The 26,619-nt window shown below is 57.0% G+C and overlaps 1 protein-coding gene across 4 annotated transcripts; it reads right to left on the reverse strand.

Moving 5' to 3' along the window:
- Positions 1–11,451: 11,451 nt before the first annotated feature.
- GRK6 (G protein-coupled receptor kinase 6) lies at positions 11,452–25,882 on the reverse strand (the record flags this gene model as incomplete). Of its 4 annotated transcripts, none has more annotated exons than XM_079702873.1 (16): positions 11,452–11,707; positions 12,362–12,496; positions 12,579–12,716; positions 16,539–16,676; positions 16,767–16,975; positions 17,967–18,056; positions 18,148–18,185; positions 18,985–19,175; positions 19,460–19,585; positions 19,740–19,803; positions 19,909–20,001; positions 20,337–20,437; positions 20,795–20,872; positions 20,991–21,103; positions 22,048–22,143; positions 25,831–25,882. In XM_079702873.1, the coding sequence occupies 16 exons, from the start codon at positions 25,880–25,882 to the stop codon at positions 11,636–11,638; spliced, it is 1,734 nt and encodes a 577-aa protein (XP_079558999.1). In that variant the 3' UTR covers positions 11,452–11,635. The 4 variants fall into 4 exon arrangements, with proteins under 4 accessions (XP_079558999.1, XP_079559000.1, XP_079558998.1 ...); XM_079702874.1 differs by having other exon boundaries at positions 18,985–19,073; positions 19,460–19,600; XM_079702872.1 differs by having other exon boundaries at positions 19,460–19,600.
- Between the last annotated feature and the right edge of the window lie 737 nt (positions 25,883–26,619).

Here is a 26,619-nt window from a genome sequence, read left to right on the forward strand (position 1 = left end):
GACCGTTCCATAACTTTGAACCCAAACCTGGCCACAAAACCCTAGCCTGGGGTGGGAGAGTGCTGCTGCTTGAGCTACTTTGTGGGTCTCTTCCAGGAGCCCCATGGACCCCCCATCCTCAGCATGCCCAACCAAGGCACACATGCATTCAGCTCTGGGGGCCACAGTGGGCCTGAGCCCCAAGCTGGGGACCCCACAGTAAGTTGACTTAGACTGGTCTGAGAGCAAGCTGGGGGGAAGCCAGGCCACACGGGCCACCCCACCCTTCTCCCCCAGATGGCTCCTTTCTGACTCCGTGACTGCTTTGTGCCAATGTGCCATTGGTGCCCGTGCCAGTCCCTTTCTCCTGGGCCTGTGTTCCAGAACACACAATGGCAGGAACAATAGCTCCACCCGCCCCCTCGACAACCCCACCATGAGGCTGCCATGGCGACGCAGCCCAGATAAAAACACGATGCTGCCAGTCACTGGGAGTTAATTAAATCTGTTATTCTCGTTTTTCCTGAGCCCACAGGAATTTTCAGGAGTGCTCTGAGGAAGCTGGCCCTAACTAGGAGGCTCCTTGGCCTGCCAAGTAGGAACAGCTCTGGGTCAGAAAAGCACTTCTGGGGCTGGAGGTGATGGAGTTTAGCTGAATTAGAAATAAAAATACCTGCCAAGGATTGTCTACTGTGTGTAGCCTCATTCTAGGCCCCTTCCATGCAGAGTAATCTAATGCAATCTTCAACACCACCTTCTCACTGGGGGTCATGCCCATTTGATGGATGAGACAGGCCTAGAGAAGGAAGTGACTTGCCCTGGGTCACACAGCTAATAAGGCGAAGAGCTAGGATTTAGCCCGAGTGTGAATCCAAAGTCTGTGTTGAAACACTTTCCCCTAAGTGATGAGTGAGATGTAAATAAATGCACGTGAGCACTCAGTACAGGAGATTTGGCAGTCGTGGGGACCCTGGCCAGGCTGGCCAGCCTGGAGCCAAAACGCGCCTTCCTACTCCTTACCACCAAAACTTGGTACTTTTGGCAACCAGCCCTCAGCTCAACAGTGTGAAAGGCTACAGGGTGAAGGAGAGATGGAATGGCAGCTCTAGGGTTAACAAGGAACAAAGGACAGGGACTGTGCCCTGAGGGGTCCAGCTCAGCCCACTGGGCATTAGGAGGACTGGGACAGGCCACACCCAAGACCCACTGGGTGCCACTGTCGCCTCTCAGCCTGTCTCATCTACCAAATGGGCATGACCCCCAGTGAGAAGGCAGTGTTGAAGATCACATAAGATTCTGTGTGGAAGGGGCCTAGAACAAGGCCTGACACACAGTAGACAGGCCTTGGTGGGTATTTTTATTTCTAATTTAGCTAAACTCCAGCTGAGAGGCAGGAACTATTGCTGAATTTTACAGACTTGGCCACTGTGGGTCTGAGAGAGCAAGTCTGCCTAAGGTCTCACAGCTGAGCTGGCCCTCTGACCCCACACTGGCTCCAATGTCGTTTGGCGGGGGCGGGCGGGGTGGGGGACAGTGCCTCCTGGGCTGCTGCTTCACCCTGGTGCTCCAACAGGCCCAGAGGGCAGGAATCCTGCCTGAGCCTCCCTCCTGCACTGTGTCTGGTCCATAGGAATTGCTCAGTAATATCTCATCTAATCCACAGTAGTTGCCCAATATATAAATGTCAAGGAATTAATTCAGGCTTTTCCAAGTGCTCTTCCTGACCAAGCCAAGCTTCTCAAAGCCTTTCCAAAGGGCTGTTCCTTTATCCCTTCACACCTGTGCATGCTCCTGTCCGGGTCTGGGGCGCCCTTCCAACTCAGACCCTGCCTTTTGCTCACAGCCACTCACCTTCCCCATCCCCTTCAGATGCATGCCTGGTCCCTAGTAAATACCAACTCCAACTGTGTGCTGGGAGCGGAGCCTTTGGCTAGACTCATCCTTAAGTCTGCGGTTTTATGATTTGTTTTCTGTTTGTTTCCTTATTCTCTTTTCTTACCTTTTTGTGGGTTATTTGGACGTTTTTCAGGATTCCATCTTGGTTTATTTGTGGAGTTTGTGAGTGTATCACTTTGTAGGGTTTTCTTAGGCCACACACTCACTGGGAGCACAGCAGGGGATGGGAGTGAGAGCTGGGGGGTGACATGTTGTCTCAGTTTCCTCATCAGTGGCCGTGGAGAAAAGTGAGCTAATCCATACAAAGGGTTTGGAGATGCCCAACAAACATGAGCACTACGGTCCACAGTTTCGGAGCTGGGGGTGCAGAGGTGTGTGCCCCCGGGCTGGACGCCACAGAGAGTTCTCTCAGTCACCCTATAAGCTAGGTAAGCATTCTGCCCATTTGACAGATGAGAACACTTGGCTCAGAGAGATTAAATGACCCCCAAGGTCACACAGATCTCTTACTCTAGGGCCTGGTGCACTGCTGGGGGCACCTCCCACATTACTCCTCTGTATGGAGAACCCTGGCACCCTAACCTTAGACCCCAAAGATCTGCTGCTGGGCCTTTTATCTCAGCAAAGGGCCCACCGTTTACACCATCTGCCAAATCCTGTTGTTTTCAACCCTCAGTATAGTGTGTCTTCATCTGTCCACTTCCTTTTGTCCCCCCACCGCAGCTGGCTGGGTCAGGTCACTGTCATCTCTCACCTGGGCCCCCATTACCGTGCCTGCCACCACTCTCTCTGCTTCCACGCTGTGCTTCTGCCTGGCCTGCCACTCTCCACACTGTCCATTTCCCCCTGGCCCGCTCCTGAACCCAGCTGCTACACAGCCTCGCTGCTCTCACCCCAGCGCGTGCTCCTCAGCCTCCCCTGTTACCTCCCTGGACATGTCAGCCTCCAGCTACCTCACCCTGCAGTGCTGGATGAGAAGTCCAACGATATCAATCACAGTGTGCTGTAGTGGCCTGTGTCCAACATGAGGGCTGCATCTGCCTTGATCATCTGGCATACAGTAGCTCAAAAACCACTTGTTGAAGGAGTAACTGGAGGTGTCCAGTTACCTGTTTGGTCTTTTAGCTGTCTGACAAGGAATACCTCAAGAGCTAGGTCTGCATCTAGTTCATTCCTGGGAAATGTTGGCCATTCACCAAAATGTCACTGAGAAAGCAGCTCTCAGCCCTCACAGGGAGGTTTATAAGCAAGCTGAGGATGCATACGTCTATGTGAATAAAAGGAAAAGTCTACGTGGAGATGTGTACCAGGGGCTCTGGAGTGGAAAGAAGGAATCCCAGGCAACAGGGGCTCTGGGTCACAAGGGGAAGCCCTGGATGTGACACCAGAGTTGCTGGTCAAGTGAAGGAATAGGCATTCAGGCCGGGGGACAGAGGAGAGAAGGAAGACAGTACGGTGTGTGGAATGAGGGTGGGGTAGGAAAGGTGACCGCTCACCTGTCCTGCGTGCCCTGCACGTGCCAAGCCCCCTACTAACCTCTCTAGATTCATTACCTCAGCGAGGAGGGAGCTGCTGCCATCCCCACTCTACAGGCAGGGAGCTGGGGCCAGTACAGGCCCACATAGCCTGTGAGCTCATGAAATCCAGGGGACTGTAAAGCCCACTGTCCTGGCAGGAAGGCCATTTTAGGGAGGCACTGGTGACATTTTTACACTCCTCCCACACCAAGACAAATGAACTGAAACCAGAGAGAGATGATGGCAACTGTCCCAGCTGCCACAGTCGGCCAGGCGCGGAGCTGGCCAGAACCTCATTTCCAGCGAGGCCAAGATACTGGCTTGACACCCTCACCTGCAGGCAGCATCTCTGTGATCCAACCTCGGCACAATGCCAGGAACCCAGGGCTTGCGAAACCGCAAACAGGACAACAGAGATTGGGGCCCTAGTGGGTTGGTGTCTACTGTACTCAGATCTGCCCCTCCAAGGGAGTTGGCCACACCTCGGGGGTTGTGTGGGGGGGGAGCGGAGGTGATTGTACCCTCTTTTGAGGGGCAGCCTGGTGAACACGCAGAGCACTGAGCAGGGAGCCCTGGGTTCAAATCCTGCTTATGCCCTGCCCAGGCTGTGTAATCCCATCCCGGCTATTCCCATGCCTGAGCTGAAGTTTCTTCACCTGTATGATAGAGACGATGAGACCTGCCTGGCAGTGCCAAGGTAGGAGCAGAACTGATGGGGGATATGAAAATACGCCAGCATATACAGCTGCACTTGAGAAACCAAATGCCAGCACCTTGCAGCCTCAAAAGGCTCAAATGTGGAAACTGGCCCATGGAACTACATCTACACAAGCCTGAAGATGGTCTAGCAAAAACTGCCATCACTTTCCCATGGACTAGAGATCTCAGCCTTGTGACTCTCAGGCTGGACACAGTTCATGGACATGTTTTGTTGGCCCATAATCATTTTTTAAAAATATGATTAGTTGCCAAGATTTAAAAACCAGATTTTACATAAATTTCTGGGTCAACTTGAAAACTGGACAACCTTGTCATACCAAGTCCACATTCTCAGATGGTGACATAGACTGCAGCCGATTAGTGCCCTAGTCCACCTGGGCCTTGGAGGCATTTGGGTTTCTAACCCCTGAGCTAGACTGAGCACCCATAGGGGCCAGCAGTACATGGGCCCATCATTGCTAAATTCCTTCTGCTATAGCCAGGGCTGCAAGCTGACCAGGCCACAGAGCCCACAAACCAAGGAATAGGGCCTTGGGGGTTTCCCAGGGGACTGAGGTAGCCCTCACTGCTCAGCTTCCCTCAGAGGGAGAAAATGGAAGGAGGGAGGAAAGGAGGCAACCCAGCCATAGCACGGTCCTATAGAGCATCTGGGGGCAAGAATCTGCTGATTTTGCTGGAAGAAGGAAAGGTGTACCAAGGCCTAAAAGACATAGGGAATTTCCTCACTGGAGGAATGCAGAAGAAAGTTAAGAATGCTCCTCTAGAAGGCTCTACAGTTCTTTTCTGCCTGGCTCATAAGAGATAGTATGTAGCAATACCATAGCAGAGAAGGGGCCATGCCAGCAGAGAAACCTGCACTGGAAACCTAGCTCCACCACTTATTAGTTGTGCAACCTTGGGCAAGTCATTTTACCTCCCTGAGCCTTGGAGTCATCATCTCTAAAATGGGGATAATAAACTTACCTTGCACAGTGTTGTAAGGACTAGGAGATCATGGATGCAGAGTGCTCAGCACAGGTCTCACACAGAGCAGGAACAGAATGAAAGGAGCCTGTGAGTAATTCCAAAGGCCCTCCTGCCTGTGGGAGACTCAGGCCTGACTTAGGATACCACCCATCTAAGGGCATCTATGTCAAGGCCTCACATGCCCAGGTAATGGTCACCTCTGGTACCCAGGAGACCTCCCTGGATGGGAAAGGAAACCCAAGGGTGGTTGTGGTCACTGGGATGTTGGGTCCAAGGCCTGCGGTTGGGGCTGGCATCTGCTGAGTCAGGCCCGGGAGAGCTGGCAGGAGGGCCATTTCTCTCCCCAGCACGCTATCCACTGAGGGGAGGTTGGGAGGGGAGCCAGAGGTCATTTCCTCTGACTCAGCGGCCATTCTCCTCTCAGAGGAGCTCCCCTGGAAGACAGGACATCTCCATGTGGCGCTGGCCTGCCTGACGGCCAACCTGCATGCCACCCAGCACAGTCTGGGCTTTGTGCTCAGAAAAGAAAGGGACACTTGTGATCCAGACAGGGGGTCGGGTGCTCCTATTTGGCCTGGGCTTCAGCTTCCCCGGGTCAGCAGTGTCCTTTCCTCTGCTACTGCCCACGCTCCTTCCACCCCTTCCCGGAGAATGGGGGCTTGAGAAGAGGAGCAGAGACCCACCGCGGGCCCAAGCCACGGTTTGGCACACGCTCTGGCCGTGAGGAGGAGGGATGCGAGCGTCTTTCCTCTCCCCTGGTAGGAACCATCGCCTTTGGGACACCCAACTCGGGTCAGGCCATTTCGCTGGCGGGGGGTGGTGGTGGTGGGGTTTGGGGTGACGGGCACAGACCCCGGACCCATGCCTCCTCCTCCCGTGGCTGGCCCAGGGGCTGGCCCGCCCCCACGCTTGCTGCCACCCCAGGAGCCCTGCTGCGACGACTGCAGCCACGTGGGAGCCAGCTCCTGCCCACGGGGCCGCTCTCCCCCCACCCCCACCCTCGACGGCTGTGGAGGCAGGCACACCCAGACGGGCCAGAGGGTCGAAGTTCCCCCCACCGCGAGAGGGAGAATCCCCTGGGGCTTCGGCCCCTCGTGGGGGCGGGGATGGGGGTCGCCGCCCTGCAGCCGCGTTGCCGGGGAGCGCAACCCGGTTGCTGTGGCAACCGTTTCCAAGCGAACCGGCGGCGGCTTGCGCCCTGCTCCCGCTTCTTGGCTCACTGGCGCCTTCCCTCTCTCTCCCTGCCTCCCTCCCTTCCTCCGGTGTGGGCTGGGGGAGGGGCTGGCCGGGTCGGGGGTCCGGGGCGGCGACCCGGGGCCAGGGCGCGGAGCCGCCCGCGGGGAGGGGCTTAGCCCCGGGACCATCTTCCGCCCGCGCTCCGGACCCGACCGGCCCGCCGCCGCGGTACTCACGGGCCCAGGCATCCTCCTCGAGCTCGTCCTCCTGGCTCGGGGCGAGCGGCACGGGCCCCGCAGACAGAGCCCGCGACCCGGGGGAGGCGGCGGCGGCCCCAGGGAGCGGACTGTGGCAGCGAAGGCGGCTCCGAGAGCTGGGCTGGAGCCGCGGGGCGCGCGCACGGGCGCGTACACGGCGCGTACCGAGCCCGGCGTGCGCGCGCGCGGCCGCCGGCAGAGGGCCTCCACCCCCAGTCACTCGCCGCCGAAGATGCTGTCCCGGGAGCGAAAGGCTGAGGACCCGGCACCCACCTGCCGCACCGAGACTCGGCAGGCAGGGCGCCGGATTCACCCTGCACAGGGAATGCCCACGCCACGCCGCACAGCTCCTGGCAACAGACCGTCCGGACCCGGCAGACGCTAGCAGACCCGGTGCACACCGTCGTCGGCTGAGCACACAGCATGCTCAGCCAAGGAACTGAGATGGAGAACGAACCTACCTACCTACCTACCTCAACCCAGAGAACGCACACATGTCCAGGCCCTGGCCACATCCTGACAGGCACCGCACATACGCAGTGGGCAGGGGCTGGAGCAGGCAGGCACCCCAATGTGGCTCCAACTCACAAACACATAGCCCACTCCCAACTCACGGCCCTTCCCACTGTGTTCCCAGCACACACTACCACGTCTAGTAAGAAGTAGCACAGGGAAAACCTAGTGCTGGATCCATAGCCCTGGCTTCCATGGACCCTGCTCATCCCCAGGGAACAGAGGTGAGCTCTAGTGAGGGCCCCGCTACCTAGGCCGAGTCTGAACCTGACTGTCCATCAGCCTCTTAATTGGGTTGTTTCCAGTCCAAATTCTCCACCATGCTTAGGGTGGTCTTCCAAAAACAACCTCCACCATCATGTTGGCTGGGACATTTTGGGTTCCAAGTGACGGAACCTCAAAACAAATAGGCTTGAGCTCAAAGGCATTTGGCTCATGTAACTGCGAAGTCCGGGGTAGATTTTAGCTGTGATCACAATTGTGTTCCAGCAATGGAATGAGGCATTTATCTGTTCTCTCCACTCAGTTCTCTTCTGTTTGCATTATTTTCAGGCAAATTTGCCCCCAAATGGTGGTGAGGATGACCCCACAGCTCTAGGCACAAGCCACCCATCCCCAGAGGAACTGAGAACCCCAATCCTTCCCCAACAGTTCTAGCAACCCCCTAGGTTCTTTTTGGATTCATTTTGGCCAAGTGCCCATAGGTGATCCAATCCAGGTATGGGGAAAGGGATATGTGTTCAGCCACCCAGTATCTGTTACCTTTGCTTTGAGCACCCTGATTTCAGTGGGGGACTCATTTCACCCCATTAGTTGCCCCCGATGTACAGTGGGCAGGTTCCCAGCCTGGTCATTTGGATTCCTTGGATCTGGAGCTCAGTGGTGCAGAGACATAAACATGGCTGTAGCATTTTGCTTCTGGAGGTTGTGCCTTGATGCGCTGCCTCAGTTCTGATTCTTCCCATCTCAGCTCCTCCATATCCTTTTTTTTTTTTTTTTTTTTTTTTTTTAACTTTTGGCTGCATTGGGTCTTCGTTGCTGCACGCGGGCTTTTCTCTAGTTGTGGCGAGCTTTCATGGACCCTGCTCATCCCCAGGGACCCTGCTCATCTTCATTGTGGTGCATGAGCTTCTCATTGTGGCTTCTCTTGCTGCGGAGCATGGGCTCTAGGCTCACGGGCTTCAGTAACTGTGGCACGCGGGCTCAGTAGTTGTAGCTTGCGGGCTCTAGAGCACAGGCTCTGTTGCTCCGCGGCATGTTGGATCTTCCCAGACCAGGGCTCGAATCCGTGTCTCCTGCATTGGTACGCGGATTCTTAACCACTGCGCCACCAGGGAAGCCCCTCCATATCCCTTTAACACTTTCTAAGTTAGCTATAGGACAGCTCTGTCACTTGCAACCAAAGATTCCTAACAGCCCAACCTGGGTCACATGCTCTAGGTGTATGTGTATGCAGGGGGTGCAAGCCCAGTCTCATATAAACCAAAAGGACTGAGGGGAGTCTACCCAAAGGAAACATGGGGTGCTTTTGTACATGCTAGGCCGACACCCTGACACAACCACCTACAACCCTTCAGGACTGCCCCACCTTCCAGATGAGACCCCGCATCTTAACACAGCTTTCAAAGCCCAGGATGGCAGTCTCACTGACCTCTGCTCCAGCCACTATCCCACGTTCAGCCATCCTAAACCACTAGAGGCTCTAGACCATCCGTCTCCTCCCCTGGGAACATCTGATTCTGTATCCTGGAGGGTACCAACTTGACACCATTGTGGCAAGGGGCCTCCCGTTTGGTGTTGGCCCCCAGTCCCAGCATCATCTCTGCTACAGTGCTGATCACACTGGGTCCCACTGTCCCCACGTCTGCTTGCCTACCAGACAGAGGTCGAAGCTGGCAGGGGCCTCATCTCCATCTGGGTCCCCCAGCTCTTACCATAGGGCTGGATTGGGAGGAGGTGAACTTGGGCAAGGCTTGTTAAGAAGTGAATTCTGGTTTTCTCTGCCAAGCATCCACTGTGGTAAGAACTTTAAGGTGGGTTGAACCCTAGCCGAGAAGTTTCTACCTAGCCTAAGGGAAGTCTGGTGGGAGGTCTGGGCCCACCCGGCTACCTGGCACTCATTTACTCTCGCACACCTGCCCAGAGCTGGGCTGTGGCCTCTGCACACTAATACCTATCTCCCCCGACCGCACACAACAGAGCCCGGAGCACCTCAGGCCCCAACCTCTCACCTCCAGCTTCTTCATCTAAAGCTGGCTTCCTCTCCAACTTGCAATGGCCGCTCACCAGCTGGAAGACCTAGGCAAGGCCCTCTCCCTACCCCGTTTCCCTCAAGTCAATAGAAGCAGCGGTGCACACTCCACATACCAAGAGCTAGGCTGCCACCAGAGGCCCCTTCGAAGTTGGTACTTGAAACCTTGACTTGTCCTTAAGATAGCCATCAGCCTGACCCCCGGCACCCATATACCCCCAACAGGCAAGAGTCCTGCCAGTGACCCAGGGGCTCAAGGGGGTGACTGGCTACTTAGTTGGATTCTCATAGATGCCCGGTGAGGCGATGGGTATCACACCCAGCTTTCCAGACAAGGGAAGGGCCTACGCAAAGGCAGCTTGGCAAGTGGCCAGGCTGGTACTTGAGCCCAGAGCTATCCAACTGCAAAGCTCATGTGGCCTCTGTGGCACTGGGTACCCAGCCCAGAGGCAAGGAACAAACACTTATGGTGGTTACAGAGCATCCCTGGGGGGCTGGGGGCCACTGGGATGCTACAGACCAGGAACAGATTTGTGAAGTCTAGGACAGACTTGTGGTCAACAGGCTGCCACTCCCAAGTCTCTGCACAGGTGGAATGCTCCCCAACTTCCTCTGTCCCCCAGGTGAATGTCTCCTTCAAGACCTGGCTCAGCTGCTACCTTCAGAGAATCCTCCCTGATGGCCACATGGCTGGTCTCCACCCACCTCTGCCACAGCCTAACTTCCAGCATCACCAGTGTCTGTCTCTGCCCAGACACATTTCCTGCTTCAAAGGCAAAGCAGAGGAATGGCTCTAACACATGTGTACTGGCCCCGGGCAAATCACACAGCAGGTGTCCAGGTAAGACAGACTGGGCAGGTGCTCCTAACTGGCAGGTGTCCAGGTGAGACAGACTGGGCAGGTGTTCCTAACAGCAGCTCCCACCTTACTCCCCAGGCTGTTCCAAACCCACAAGCGGCGGCCAGGCCACCTTGGCCTCGGAGGGGATACTGCCAGCTGAGCCTGCCTCTCCAGCACAGGCCCACACCCTAGTGGTTCCAGAGCTAGACCCATACCTAGTGGGGACCCAAGGCTTCTTCTCTCAGTCCTCAACCTGTTGAGGAAGCTGCTGGGCCCAAAGGCCACCAAAGCCTGGCTGCCTGGAGAGGCTACCCCAAGATCGGCCCTGGGGGTCCTTGGGCCTTGCTGGAAGGGCAGCCCCCACTATCCCCACTTCCAATCTCTTTCCACTTCCAGCAGGGCCAGGGAAGCAGGAAGACCCCTGGACCACCAGGGGCAAGAAAGAGGCAGGCAGGGGCAGCTGGCCAGGTTTGTGCTCGGACTGTATTCACAGAGACATGTGGCAGCTTATATTGGACAAAATGGGTAATAAAAATTGGCTTTAAATATGGAAAAACTGGGACCCTGTAATCCCACGCTACCCTAACACTGGGACCAGGATGGCCATCACAGTCCGGGAAGGGCCAGGGCTGGGGCCTGGGGCGCAGGCCCACAGCCTTGCCTGCCCCCTTCACACACACACACACACATGCACACGCACACGCACACACACACAGGGAGGGGTGGATTATTGCTGGGCACATGTGTCTGTTATGAGGGGAGTCTGGAATGTTTGAGGGTTGGCCAGGGACACCCCCACCCCTACCCTTCCCCTGGCCTGGGCTGGGGTGTTTCTGCACGAGGTGTCTTCAGGACAGGGCCCAGCACAAGGGACGAGGTGACCTGGGAGTTGGAAGGCAGAGGCAGACCCATCTGGGACAGCCTGGGCAGTGGACTGAGGGGTCCCAGGGTCAGCCCAATCTCTGGTCACACTTTGGCACAGGCCTAGGGGACACAGAGGTCCCAGATCCAGCTCTGACAGGTGCTGAGAAGGGACAGTATTGGGCCCCAGAGGTGGCGGCCTAAGCCCAGGGTGGCAGGGGCAGGCACGAGTCTCACTCAGAGGTCGGCGGTGGCAAGCACAGTGCTGGGGGCCCAGGGGCCTGGCCTGGCCCAACCTCGCCCGTCTGAGCTGGGCCTGAGGTGCCTGGAGTGTGGCAGCAGGCCCTCTGCCAGCTCCAGGGTGGGTCTTAAGAACGCTCTGGTTGCTATATACATTCGTACAAAGACATAAATACAGAAAGCCCCGAGCTCCACGGACAAGAGCTGAAGGGACGCACCTTTGTCCCAGGGACAGTCCAGGCCTTGCCAAACTCAGCCAGACCAGGGGCTGAGGGGCAGAGGGCACTGGGGACAGCTCCGGCTGTGTTCCCCAGGCCACAACTTGAGTGGACAATGGGCAAGACCACTGTGCAAAACTGTAAACAGCGCTTGGAGTAGCTGCTACCGCCAACCGCCCGGCGGGGCCTCAGGTTGGGGGCTAGAGGCGGGTGGGGAGCTCGAGGCGGGCGGGAAGCTCTTCCTCACTGTCGCTGCAGTTCCCACAGCAGTCCTGGAGGGCGGGGAAGACACGGAGGGAGAGAGGCAGAGCGGGCGCAGTTAGCCGCCAGGGCCGTCACCTGGGCCGGCCCTGCCAGGGCAGACCAGGAGCTCCGTGCTCCAAGGAGGGGGGGCTCCCCACGAGGGGCCCAGAGCAGCAGCTCAGGCCAGACATGTGTGGACATCAGTGCAGAGGCTGCTGGCAACAGGCTGAAGTAAGGAGGACCAGGCGGATCCCAGGCTCTGCCAGGGCCCTCTCCCCTGGGGCCGCTGGAGGCAGGGCATGGGGAGACAGATGGCTAAGCAAGGCTAGCAGCTTGCAGGTGCTGGGCACGGAAGCAGTGGGGAGGGGGAGGTAGGGGGCGGGCACCGGACTTCTTTCGCCCACATCTCGCCTCTGCCATGGAAGGGCTGTCTGTGGCTCCCCAAGGCCGGGCAGCAAGGCCAACCCATGGGGAGCCCACACTGCTCACCTCTGGAAAGAGAAAAGAGGCCGTGAGCCCAGCCGGGGGTGGGGGACAGGCGGGAATGAGGCCAGAGACCCTGGGCACCGCTGACACGGCTGGAGGATGCCTACTCCCCGCGCACGCAGGCACCGGCTCTGCCTCCCACCCACCGTCCCCTGGAGCCAGGCGGGGGACCCAGGTAGGACACTGCTGGGGGTTACCTGGCGACTGAAGAGCCTCTGCAGCAGTCCCTTCTTTGGGGGTGCAGGCGGCTGGCCCTTCCAGTCCAGGTCTGGGGGAACCGAGCCATCCAGCCCAAAGACATTCAGCTCCTGGAAGCACTCGGTCTCCACCATCTGCCGCAGGACAGGCAGCTGTGAGTACTGACCCCAGGGGCGCCCCTCTGGAGCCCACCCCGTCAGCTGGGCAGGTCCCCACCTCGTTCTGCCAGGGGATGGACACACTGCCCGTGGCAAATTTCTGGTAGAAGTCCTGGTCAGTGGCCTCCAGCTCCACACCCTTAACTGTGGAGAACTGTTCGATATCCAGAACATCCTTGCAGTAAATGGCCTGGGGCTGGGGGGACAGAGGCAGTGGTTAGACAGGAACACCACACACACCCCTCCTCGACAGGAGGACAGCTCAACCCTGAGCTGGGGCTGGGTTTCCCCTGACCCTTGCAGCTTCCTGGTTTGCAGGTGCCCCCAGTGTTTACAGCAGCACTATTTACAATGGCCATGACATGGAAGCAACCTAAGTGTCCATCCACAGGTGAATGGGTAAAGAAGATGTGGCATATGTATATAAATAATGTACAGTGGAATATTACTCAGCCATAAAAAGGAATGAAATAGTGCCATTTGCAGCAACATGGATGGACCCAGAGATGATCATACCAAGTGAAGTAAGTCGTACAAAGACAAATATATTTAACATGACATCACTTTTATGTGGAATCTAAAAAAATGATACAAATGAACTTATTTACAAAACAGAAACAGACTCACAGACATAGAAAACAAACTCATGGTTATCAAAGAGGAAGGCGGGAGGATAAATAAGGAGTTTGGGATTAGCAGATATATTTTACAATATATAAAATAGATAAACAGCACGGTCCTACTGTATAGCATGGGGAACCATATTCAATCCCTTGTAATAAACTACAATGGAAAAGAATCTGAAAAAGAATATGGATACACACACATATACACATATATACATTCATACATATATATATGTGAATCACTTTGCTGTACACCAGAAACTAATACACAACATTGTAAATCTACTATACTTCCAAAACAAAACAAAACACAAGTGCCCCATGCACTTCCTGAGCATGGCAGTCCCTTCTCTCTGAGGCCCAAGTTCCCCTCTAAACTGGGGCTCATTATCCCTCACTGTTCACTGCCTAACAAGACTGCAGAGCTGACCCACAGTGGCCAAACAGCCCCCACAGTGCCATACGGAATCAGTAACAGGCACCCCCCTCCACCTGTATACAGCTGTCTAGGTGCAACTGGTGAGGGCAGCGCAGACTGAATCTCAGCTGGGTACTCCATGCGGGGCCTGGAGCGGATAGGTCCTCTGTCCTGGGATGTCCAATGGCATATTCCATCCCCTTCTGCTTCACAGCCAACCAAAGGATTAGAACATTCCTCCCACCTCCCTGCACCCCCAGCCCTCTGCCAGGAGCCCACCTCACTCCAGAAGGCCACTTCTTTTTTCATCGTTACATTTTTTTCTAAGTCCTACTGTTAAGGATGTCAAAATATCATCACGTAAAATCATACAGCTGCTTTTTGGAAAAGTCTGGCAGTTCCCCCAAAAGGTTAAACATAGCATTACCATATAAGCCAGCATTCAACTTCTAGGTGTATGTCCCAGAGAAATGAAAACATATGTCCCCACAAAAACTTGTATGTGAATGCTCAAAACAGCATTATTCATCATAGCCCCAAAGTGGAAACAACCCTAACGTCAATCAACTGATGAACAAACAAAATGTGGCATATTTGTACAATGGAATATTATTCAGTCATAAAAAAGGAATGCAGGACCAATAAATGCTACAACATCGGTGAACCCTGAAAACATTATGCAAAGTGCAAAAAGCCAGTCACAAAGGACCACATATTATACAATCCCATTAATATGAAATGTCCAGAATAGGCAAATATAGAGAGACATAAAGTAGATTAGTAAGGACTTCCCTGGTGGCGCAGTGGTTAAGGATCCGGCTGCCAATGCAGGGAACACGGGCTCAAGCCCTGTTCCGGGAAGATCCCACACGCCGTGAAACAGCTAAGCCCCTGCACCACAACTACTGAAGCCCAGATGCCTAGAGCCCGTGCTCCGCAACAAGAGAAGCCACCGCAATGAGAAGCCCATGCACCGCATCAAAGAGTAGCCCCCGCTCGCCGCAACTAGAGAAAGCCCGCGCACAGCAACGAAGACACAACGCAGACACACACACACACAAAAAGTCGATTAGTGGATGCCAAGGGCCAGGGGAGGGGAGAATGGGGAATGACTGCTAATGAGTATGGGGTACTTTGGGGGGAGGCGTGATGAAAATGTTCTAAAATTGATTGCGGTGATGGTTGCACAACCTGACTATGCTAAAAGCCATTTAATTATATCCTTTCAAGGAGTGAGTTGTATGGTATGTGAACTCAATAAAGCTGTTAAAAACTATATCATCATCAAGCACATTTTTCATCTGCTGCTTCTAAAAAAAGTTAAACTCCAGGGCACTGATTTTCAAGGTTGATGTGCAGGGAAGGAGGAGTAAACTCGAGTGGCAGGGCCAGCCCTGAGGCAGGCTGCCGGAAGTCAGGCTCTCAGTTCAGCTGCCCACAGCAAGGCTAAAACCGTGGGTTGCTGGTGAGACCCACCTACAAGATGCAGTTCTGCAGAGGCAGCAGCCCGCTAGGTGGCCTCCCACTCCCGTTCCTGCTCCCCTGCTTGTGGCCCACACCCCCACCTCACATTCCTGCTCCACATTCCCTGCACATGCTCATGCCAGCCACGCTGGCCTCCACTGCTGTTCCACCTCTCATGGCTGGTCCCTGCACCAGGATCTTAATGCCTGGCTGCTCCTTCTCCCTGGAATGCTCACGCCCCAAATCCTGGTACAGCTCTGTCCTTCACGTATTTTAGGCTTCTACTTAACCAACAGCTCCTCAGAGACCATCCTGTCTAGAAATACTCTCACCACCCCACCACTCTTTTTTCACTTACTGGTTTATTTTGCTGTGTCTTCCCACTAGAACATGAAGGGAGGACTGGGTCCTGTTGACTCTGAGGTCTGGCACATATGGGCACTCAGATATTTGTTGAATGTGTAAACAATCACATGTGTGGTTGACAGCCACCAACCTGGCCTGCCCATCAGCTACCTTCCTCCCCCGTGTTCCTGGTGAACTGTCAATCACAGGTCCCAGTCCTCTAACACATGAGAGGGGGCAAGCACATGATCTAATCTTGGCCAATCAGAACCTTCCCTATGACTTTATACAGAGAAACCTGAATTCAGTGGGAGAACAGTCAACAGGCTGCAGCAGAGCCAAGAGATGGAGTCCTGACAACACGGTATGAAACCCTGATGTTGGCCCTACTCTGGGACTTTCTGGCCAAATGAACCAATAAGCTCCACGTTGGGCCTAAGTTTGAGTTGGGCTTCTGCCACTTAGAATTTGATGACTCGAGGATGTTTCTGCCAGGAGGATGCCTGACCCACTGAGATGCTCAGTCAATGAGTGAGACTCTGCAGAGGGGAGTGTCCTGCTCCCAGACGGGAGGTCAGCATTGCCAGGTGTAGTGGGCAGCAGATGTTTTGCCAGCCCAATGGCCCTTTCCCCTGCTGGCAAGGCATCTTAGTTTTCCTTTGGGAAACCGATCTCCCACCACTGGCAGTGGCTCAGGTGGGTATAGGATCCAGGTGTGGCTGCTGAGGGGTCTCTGGGCAATCAGGCAATGAGCGTCAGCCTCAGGCCTTGCTTTTCCTTTTCGGACTTCTTTTGAAATTATTGGGCAAGAGGCACTCTCTGTCTTCTAGGGTGGCTGAGCTGTTAAGATGTAGGCCTGCCACACCCTGGGGACAGCTGCCTGAAAGAGAAGCCTGCACACTGACCAGTAGTGGTCAGAGGAAGACAAATTCCTCCAACACTGTTGAAGCCCTGGATCGGGTAGGCCAAAAGCAAGGCCTCTCCCACAGCTTTTCATTTTTCTGAGCCCGGTGAATTCTGTTTTGTTGGTTAACCCACTTGAGTTTTCTAACACTTGCAATGAGGGTGTCCCAACCAATCCTCCAAGAGCCCCAACCCTTCCCGCCCACCTCTGCCCCCCAGCCAGGGCTTGGCCCTGCCCTTGGCAGGAGTGGGCAGCACTCACATCAGGCTTGAAGGGTGGTTCTAGCATGCCGGCTCCCAGCCGCTTGAAGTTCAGCTTCTTGAAGAGGGGGTGCTCCTTCACCTCGCAGGCACCGCCCCCCCCACACCCCAGGCGCTCGGCAGGGTCCTTGCAGAGGAGCTACGGCAAGGCAGGGTGGTCAGGGTAGCCCCGGGAGAGGCGCCCCCAGCCCCAGCCCTGGCCGGTAGGGCCTCCTGCTGGCTGCTGTACCTGGGAACAGAGCGAGCGGGCCTGCGGGGAAAAGTGCTCGGAGTACTCCTCGGGCACCTCCTTTACCAGCCGCTCCACCTCCTCCCGCTTGATCTTCTTTTTTCTCTGCTGGAAGGGTGACTGGCCTGCGATCATCTCGTACAGGAGGCAGCCTAGCGCCCACCAGTCCGGGCTGAATGTGTACCGTTCGTTCTTCACCACCTCTGGGGCTGGGAGGGACAGCACAGGAGTTAAGACGGGGCAGGAGGTAGAATTGAGCCCTGGGGCCCCAGGAATGCCCAGCATGCATGTCAAGGTAGGGTAACCAGCTCAAACGCCCACTGGCACCACCCAGGCAGGCACCATCAGCAGCCCGGTGGGAACTGAGGTGAGGAGAGCACACATCCCATCAAAGGGAGCTGGTATGGCCCTGCAGGGGGCCACGTCTGCTGATTTTTCAAGTCAGAAATCTGTATTTTTAACATGAAGCTGTCTGGGTTATCAAATGTTGGCGATCAATTCAAATTGTTTGAAAAACAATTTGATTTAAACACAGATGGAGGCCAAATTAGGCCTAGTGTGGCTGCCAGTTTGCAACCTCTAAATTTAATATCAAAGAGAGGAAAGAAGACAGCAACTCATTTGCTGGATACCTACTGCCTGCCAGGACCGGCCAGTAGGGATTTTTGCCTCTACTGCCTCTTTTCATCTTCAAGGCAACCCTGGGAGTAGGTGATGATCACTTTACAGTCAGGGAAAGTGAGGCTGGGAGAAGCAGAATGTCTGGCCCGAGGACACATAACAAGGAGGAGGTGGAGCCCATAGCTGGAGCTCTGTCTACTGTGTCACGTGGTCCCAAGGGGAATTTGGGGCCACATCTTGGCCTCCGCCACAGATGGGCACTCCCACTTCTAGCATGGGCAGGTCTCGGGAGTGGAGAGCCGGGGCCATGGAAACAGGATGAGGCCCTTGTCTTTCACTGGTAGCCACCTGTAGGCCCAGCCAGTAGGAGGAGCTCAGTGAATATGTAGTGAGTGAACGCTGTGGATTCACAGTGTGTGGGGCCCTGGCTGAGTCTTGGTCTCCTCATCTATAAAAGAAGAACATCAGCTCTTTCTATTCCTTGAGGTACAGGAGACTTCCCAACAGGGGTGGTGGGACTGGGCCCAAGACAGAGAGAGGACCCAGGAGGCTGGCGGGCCAGGGGGAAGGGAGACTCACCCATGTAGCCCACAGTGCCCACACGGCCTTTGATCGTCTGGCCCTCAGGTACGTGCACTGCCAGCCCCAGGTCGGAGATGCGGATGTGACCTGAATGTGGGTGGAGAAGCAGGGAGGCCCGTAAGGCAGGTGGGCCAGACCTCCCCCATGCCTCTCCCACCCTTTGTGGCCCCTCACCCACCGTGGTCATCTAGTAGGATGTTCTCTGGCTTTAGGTCCCTGTGGGGAGAGAAGGGCAGGATCAGATGCTGCTCAGTTTGCCCAGCAGCCAGACAGGGCCACCCCTCCTAGCTCGCTCACCCCCTGGGATGGGATGTGCAGCAGGGTGTGGGAGCCTTTTGTTGCCAGAGGACAGACAGCCCTGCCTTCCCTGGCAGCAGCCCCAACCTGAGGGAGCAGATGAAGGATCTATGCAGCCAGGACTCCTGGGACTCGCTAGGCTAGTGGAAGGCAGTTCCCACTCAGAGGGAAGCTTCCCAGACATCACCAGCAGCTTTGTTCACCTCTAGTGTCAAGGGGCTTCCACTCTCCCTCCACTCTGGTGGCTGACTCCACCTTTTCCATCTGTCAAACGAGGCTACTCATCCATCTCCTCATGGAGCCGTTGTGAGGCTCAAATGAAATCATCACCAGTAATAGCAGTAAGAGGAGATCTCCACTACCAAGTTCTATGTACTTTACAGCATTATCTTACTCATTCCCTACAACAACCTGAGAGGCAGGAATTACAGTCTTTGCTTCCCAGGAAAGAAAATGGTGCTGTGAGCAGGGAGCTGAGTGGCCAAGGTCACAGAGTGAGAGAGGGGTGACAATGCCTGGATTCACACATGGTCAACCAGACCCCAGAGCCTGGGTTCTGAGCCTCTCAAGTCTGCCTAGTGTGGGTGAGTGTGGAGCCCCCAGCCAGAGCCCAGACAGACTTGTGCCTGCAGTGACAGCCCCAGCACACCAACATCTCTCTGCAGCCTCCACCCAAGCCCAGTTGCGGCCCCTGGCCAGGAGGGCCACACTCCTGCACCTGTACACGATGCGTTCCCGGTGCAGGTCCTCCAGGCCGCAGCAGATCTCCGCCGCGTAGAAGACGGCCCGAGTCTCGGGGAAGCCAGCCTGGCCCATGTGGTAGATGTGGAACTTGAGGTCGCCTCCGTTCATCAGCGTCAGCACCAGGCACAGCGCGTCCTTGGTCTCATAGGCGTAGGCCAAGCTCACCTGTGACCAAGAGGGCCCGAGTCCTGAAGCAGGGGCCGTGGGCCACCTGGTGGCGGGGCTGGTGCCAGCCGCCCGAAAAATCCTTCTTAGTACCACTCCCTGGGGCCCAGCCTGCTCCCTAGGCTAGGTGTCAATTCCCCAAACCCACCCTTCCCAGGCATCTCTGAGGGCAGGGGAGGCAGTCGTGCCTAGAGGGGGCCCATGGGAGGGAAGAGATCTTAGTCCAGCGAGTGGGGAGAGCAGGCATGGCCGGGGGAAGGGAAGGGTCTCCGGTCTGTACTTACTACAAACCTACTGTTCACTTTCTCCAGGATCTGCTTCTCATTGAGGGCCATGGCCTCCCCTTTCCGCTTCTTGATCCGCTTCTTCTCCAGCTTCTTGCAGGCGTACATCTTGCCTGTTGCCCGCACCTGGCAGGCGCATACCTGTAGCCAGGGTAGACGGGGCAAATGGGGACCAGCTGTGCCCTTCCTGGGGGTACAGGGGCTCAAAGGGGGAAGGGGCTTGTCAGGGTCCACCCTACCCCACCTCTGCACTCTGCTGGGCTCTGGCCTGGCCACTCACCTCCCCAAAGCCACCTTTGCCCAGGACTCGGTACTGCCTGAAGGTGTTTTTGGTCACTGGCTGCCTGTGGACAAGGGGTTGGGAATCAAACACTAGCTGATCAGGGGCCTGACGCCCATGAGAGCCCCCACAACCCGGCCCAGCCCGGCCCAGCCTTCAAGGAGCTCACCTTTCGAGCCACTTCCACTGCAGGAAACGGTTGAAGTAGATGCTGTCGAGGTAGTCGGCAAAAGGGGCCACACTCAGGTACTCGTGGGTCAGCCTATCGAGAAGACCCAGCCCACTGGTCAGCCCCTGACACCCCAAGTTCTTGGCTTGATGGGCCACGCCCCCTGTTATGGGTATGCTCAGCCTGAAAGGCAGCATCCTCAGCCAACCCTCTTGCTAACCCACCTAGGTGGGAGACATGCATCCTGGCTGAAGCCCAAGATGCTACAGAGAGGGGAGGCAACCTGCCCAAGGTCACAGAGCCGGCGCAAGGCTGGGGTGAGAGGCTGAGCTCCCTCACCACCTGCTGAACTGTTCACAGCCTTCTGGGTCCACAGAAGCCCCCCCGTCAGGACACGATTCTCAGCCTATGGGCAGGGAGAGGCTTACCGGGTGAGCTCCTGGAAGAGGTCTTTGCAGGGCCCCTGCTCCAGCCGCTGGGCACAGTTAGTCACCAGTTGCCGGGGGACCTCAGGGATGAGGTCGGGACCCTAGGGACAAGCCACAGACAGGTCAGTGCAGGGACTCCCTTGGCCAGCCACCCACTCCCAGGGCAGAGATGGCAGAGACCTCGGGCCTGTGCTGGGGTGGCTATGGGCCGGAGGTGCGCCAGTCTGCCCAGTTGCTGAACTTGGTTTCTGTTGCTCCCCTTGAGGCAGGGTGAAGCAGAGCTGCTGGCAGGCTGCAGGGTCCAGAGCCCCAGCCCACCCTCCTGGGCTCCATGCCCACAGTGCTGCCTGGTGAGCCTGGAGCAGCTCCAGGGCACTCTCTGCCTGAGCTGTGGTCAGTCCTCTCCCCATCACTGCGCTCTACCCGCTGCCACCATCCCTCCATCAGTGCTCACTCACCGTGTGGCTCAGAAAATTCTGCATTAGCCGCCGCCCACACTCCTTCCGCTTCTCATCAGGGGTCACTTCATACTCAGCCTGCGGGGTGGGAGGCAGAGAAGCTTGGGGTTTGGGTACAGCAACAGGTGTGGGGAGATGGGGCACATGTGGCCCGGGACCTCTGCCCACCCTTGGTGTTGGGCTGGGCTGCACTCACCACCCCGTCCAGGAAGGCAATGCAGCGGGTCAGCTCGGGCCTCGTGGCGCAGAACTCTCGGAACAGCAGGCGCCCGATGGGCTGCCGCTCGCACAGGCTGTGGTAGTCACACTCTGCAGGCAGGGGTGGGAGCTGTTGGATTTCTGGACCTGGAGCCCGCCGGCAGGGACTCCTGTCCACACTACCAGGCCCGGGGCCCTAACAACAGCTTCCAGCCCTGCAGTATGGCAGCCATTGTCTCCTTTAGAACCCTCACCACAGCACTGAGGTGGCATTACTGTTACTGCCATCATAGCTTGGGACTCCGAGGCCCAGAGAGGATAAGTAATTAGCCCAAGGTCACACAGCCAGGAGTGTGGCTCCAGAGCCGGGGTCCTCACTTCCGGCTGCTGTCTCCTGGTTCACACCACTTGCATACGTCACAGTTGGGGTTGGGTGTGGTCTGTGAGGTTCCGGCCCGGCTTGGGCCCGGCCCACACCTGCTGACTGCCTGGCGAAAGTGTGGGAGGAAGCTGTGGCTTCCGCGGAGCTCGAGGCTAGGCCTCCTTCCCGGCGGTGGAAACAGCCATGGTGTACTCCTAGCCCACGTGCAGGCCTTCAGAGGGGGCCTGGCCCTTCTCGTCAAGGTTTTGCGGGGCACCCGCAGGGCCAGGCTGGGTGGGGCTGAACACAGGCATGGGGCTCCCCGGGCAGTCAGTTAGGGCTGACTCCAGCCCCCGAAGCGCCCTCCGCTCCATCCTGCTCACCCTGCTTGCCCTGCTCGCCCAAGGCCTGGCCCTCCCTTCCGCTGCTTCCCTCAGATCGCCCCCAATCTGACCCTGTCCTCCTCCCCACGCCTACCCCAACCACCCGCTGCTGTCCTATGTGCTCTCTGCCCTCCACCCAGCCCAAGCCCAGGAACTGAAACTGGGTTGGTGGCGCGGCCTCAACGTCTCTGCTCCCCAAAACCCCAACCCTGCCCCTCCACCCTGAGGCAAGGTTTCGGGGGAGGCCCGCCTGGCACCAGCAGGACCCTCTCACCTCTCCACCCCACCCCCCGCCTCTACCCAGGTCTCACCAAGGTTGAGCCGCAGCTCTTCGCACTGGCTGATATGAGGGAACTGAAGCATCTGACGCCATTTCTTGCTTTTGCCTTTGCGATTCCCGCCACCACCTGTGGAAGCAAACAGGTGCTGGGTCTCGAGTCCCGCCACTGCTGTGCCTCCCCTCCACCCTCAGTGCAATCCAGAGGCCTTCAGGGCCCAGCCTAGGCCCAGTCCACTCTGGGAGGCACCTCGGGCCTTCCTTCCGCATGCTGCAACATGCCCTCGCTGGGTTCCAGGACACACATGGGCCCCTAGGCCCTCCTGCTAGGGGCTTCTGGGCTGGAAGAGCCAAGAGGGGCATGAGGCCAGGCCACTGGGGGAGAGTGGGGTTTCCAGGTAGCTTTGGCAGGCCTCAGCTTCTTCCTACCAGGTAGGAGTTTCCCAGGCGAAGAAAGAGAAGTACACGATAGTGGTGGGGACTGTGTAAGTCAAGGCCCAGAAAGGAGATATTCCAGGACATGTGGAACATGCCTGAGGGATGTCAGAGGCAGAGGGCAGCCTGGGTCACCAGGTAGGCTCCAGGCCCCTATTACGGGGCCCTGCATCAGAGCTATCAGAGACGCAAACAAAGTGGTGGCAGGAGGGTTGGCACTCAGGATCCCTACCCCTGCTTTCCCGGTCCTGCTACCTGCCTCATTTTACCTAGCTGACCCCTCATCTGTAGCTGCTGAGACCAGGGTAGCAGCTCAAATGCCTACAGAGCCAGACAGGTACAGTAAATGTGGGCCAGATGGTAGACAACAGGGAGTGGTGAGGAGTGTGGGAACTGGACCCGGCGTGCCGCTTCAAACAGGGGCAGCTGCAGCACAACCACGGCTGACTGCTTGACTGTTACTAGGCAGGAATGCTGGCCCAGTGTGGCCAGCTCTTCTGACTTTTCAAAATCAGCTGAGACTCTGGACTGTTACATGAAATATTGGTTCCTATATTTTAAAAAACCCACTGCAGCCCAATAAATAAAACATGTTAGAGATCCAGCTAGATGTGGCCTGTGGGCCATGAGGTTGAAAATGGTGGAAGGAGCCTGAGTCTTGGAATCTTACAGACCTGGGTTTGAATCTCCACTTTACACTTCAGGCCCATCACTTGCTCTCTAGGAACCTCAATTTCTCCATGTGTACTTCAGGTCCAGAGCCATCTCCAGAGGTATTGTGATGGTGACCAGGAGAGTCTGTGTCCAGTACCCAGTAGAGCTGTGGCAAGAGGTGGGTCCCAGCTCCAACAACTCAGTGGCAACCTCAGGCCACCACTATCCCTTGCCTGGCCTCAGTTTCCCCTATGGTTTACCCAGCCTTGTTTCCATCTGGCCTGGCTGACGGCAGGTGGTGCAGGAGGAGCCACCGTCTAGGGAGAGGGCAAGGCTGGGTCCTCCAATAGGCTCCCCGACCTAAGCTGCCTGGAAGAGGAAGTGTTGTAGGGTACCCATTGGGAAACCTGCTAGCAGCCCTCCTGCAGCCTGCACCCAGCATACCCCACGGTCATTGCTCCACTGTGAGTGAGCAACAGACCCCCACCCCCCAACCCAGGGCAAGGCCTCCCCAGAAGGGGAACTCCTCCCCCACCCCTCCATCCGCCTGCTACCCCCATCACTTACTTCCTCCTCTCCCTCCTCCCAGCCACATCAAGGCAGCAGCAGAGTCACATGCAAATATCCTGTCCTGGAACTGCCACCAGAGTCAGTGGGGCTCCTCCCCACCCCAGCCTGGTCCCCTCCCCGTGCCTCTGGGGGCCTGGGAAAGGAAGGAGGACTAAGTGAGGGTTCACACCTCCAGTGCTGTCCCACTTCATCCTCATAGCAATTCTCCCAGACCTGGCCCAATTTTATGAGAAAACCGAGGCCCTGAAATGAGGAGTCAATTGGTCCAAGATTACGAAGGCTGGAGGTCCCAGAGTCAGGACTCGAACCCAGCTCCCTAGGACCACAACCCAAGCTCTTCTCCCACCGCAAACATGCCTGGCATCAGGTGTCAACTGAATACATGAAATCCCAAATCACTCAGGGCCTCAAATTACTTGGAAAGCTGGCAAAGGCCTGAGGTCCAAGCTGTCAGCCAGCTCATGAAGGGATTCCAATGCACTCAATCTACAGACCAGGGTTCAGAACTCAGTGACAACTGGGATTTCCTTTAGTTTTTAGGTCCCACCCTCAACCATCCCACAAAAAGAGTTACTGAAGTTCAGAGAGAAGAGACTTGTCTAGAGCCACCCAGGTGAGAGGGACAGAGCCAGGTTGGAGTAAGGATTCTCCAGTGAAGGCATTGGTCTCAGTCTGGCCATAACCCCCTATGCCTCACCCATGGCCTGAGGAAGCCTATCAGAAGGTGCCCATATTCTCTGGTCAGGCAAGGCAGTGTTCTCAGCAGGCCTGAGGCCTGAACTGGCTACAGCCCTAGGAAGGGAGGCCTGGCCAGGCTCTCCCCACCCCTCCTCCCTGGATGGCTGGATGACGAGGCAGAACAGAATCGGCAGATGCCCCCAGAGGCTGGGAGGAAGGCCTAGCCCCAGGACTCGATAACGGACAGGAGATAAGGAAGGCTCTGGGCACTGAGGACCCAGACTGCCTTGCCCATTTCCAGGCAGCACTTCCCCAGGGTCAACATGCACTGGGCAGGCAGGGGGCACCAGATGCTGTGCCAGCTGGGGGTTCCTCTGGGTTTCCTACAGACTGCATTGGGGACATCCTGTGCCCTAGGCGGGAGTCAACCAGTCTCACTGTGTGTCCTGGGGGCTAGTCACTGATCTAAGCCTCAGTTTCCCACCTGTAAAATAGGTCAGAAAGGCGAAGCAGATGTCTTTTTCAGCCTGAAAGCCCAGCAGAGTCCTGACCTCCCTGCCCTAGAGTTCCAAATAGAAGTGTCTTCTCTGCTGGTCCCTGGCACCCTGGACAGGACAGGGCACAGAGTAGGCGTTCGGTGATTATGTTACTGAGGTGAACAGTGGCAGGTGAGGGGCAGACTGACCGCAAGGCAGTGAGGACCAAGTCTGGTCCCTGTGCATTCCCAGGATCCTCATAGAGCAGGTGCCTGGTAATGTCTGAGGAGCTCAGCAACACCAGGTTCACAAGACAGGCTCCCTCTGCCAGGCCTTGCACTGAACAGTCCTACCAGCCTGGCATGCCTCCCTTCCTTCAAAACTCAGCTTCCAGTTTTTTCTGTGCCCATCTGCCCCACTAGTCCCGAGGGCAAAAACTGTGACCCATTCACCTCTGTCCCCAGTGTCCTGAGGCACCGAGCAAGTGGCAGTCATGCTGGTAGCATATATGACCAGCACTTTCCCCACCTCGCATAGGCTGTGCTACCGCAGAGCCTCCGTTAATTTATTTTCCAAACCTTTTACCCTGCACCAACTTTGTGCCGGCCCAGACTGGGCGCCGGAGTCTGGGCCCCGGCACGTGGGGTGTGGGCTGCCCCTTCCCCTTCCTGGGGCATCTTCTTACCTCTCACCTGGGAGAGGGCTCAGAGAGGCTCTCCCGGGGCTGGGGTCCCACCCTTCCCTCTTCCTTCTTCTCTCCTCCTCTCACCCCCTCACCACGACCCCACCCCCTCGCCGCGCGGGCGGCGGCCTGACCCCCACCCCTTGCTGGGCTCCAGCTCCCGGGGGGGCAGGTGCGGAGGAAGAGGACCACAGGCCGGAAGGGCTCGTGTCTGCGCGAGGTGAGGGGCACGGAGCGAGCTGCCCTAGGGGATCGGGCGGCTGAGGCACCCGGTCGAGCTCTGAGGCCGCGCGCCCGCGTTCTCCTCACCCAACAGCCTCACCTTCCCGGGCCTTGAGTAGCACCGTGTTCGCTACGATGTTCTCGAGCTCCATGGGCTGCGGCGCCGCCGGGCCCGCCGGGCCGCGCCACCGGCCGGGATTGAGCGAGGGAGCCGGGGCCGGATGGCGATCGGCGCGGCTCGGCTCGGCTCGCAGTGACCGCGCCGCGGCCTCCCGGGCCTCCCCGGCCGCCGCCGCCCGCCGAGCACTCTGCGCCCCCTCCCGGGGGCCACCCCGGCGCCGGCACGCCCCGCCCCGGCCCGCCCTCTGTTTACTTTACTCAGCCAATAACCGGGAGAGCGCTCGCCGCGCCGTCTTCCCATTAGACAGCCTCTTCATCATCCCCCGCCCCCAGAGCCAGGAATTCGTTCAAAGGAACAGGGGGGCGGGACTTAAAACGTCACCTCTTCCTGGTTGGTCTGCGGTGGGGTTCAGCCCCTACGTTCGAATTTCTGGGCCTTCGTAGGATACCAAACTGCCAATTAGGGCCGAGCCCTCCGCTGGGACAAAAGAGGTGGGTCCTCTGGGTCACGCCCCGGATCCCGGGTATTTGATTGGATGAAGGAAGCGTCAGTCATTCTCAGCTTTGCACTCTGATTGGGCCATTAGATGTGGGTGTGGGCCGGGTCCTTTTGGCTCGCCTTGGCTTGCCCAGGGTTTGTAGGGGATGCGCTTGGTATCCTGGGCCTCCTGAGGCCGGCCTCAAGCAAGTTCGGGCCGTATATCCAGCCGTATTCCTTTGGGCCGGCCCATCCTGGAGGGCGCACATCGTTAGCAGGGAGAGGCCCACA

The sequence above is a fragment of the Hyperoodon ampullatus genome, assembly GCF_949752795.1.
Source record: "Hyperoodon ampullatus genome assembly, chromosome: 4".
Lineage (NCBI taxonomy): Eukaryota > Metazoa > Chordata > Mammalia > Artiodactyla > Ziphiidae > Hyperoodon > Hyperoodon ampullatus.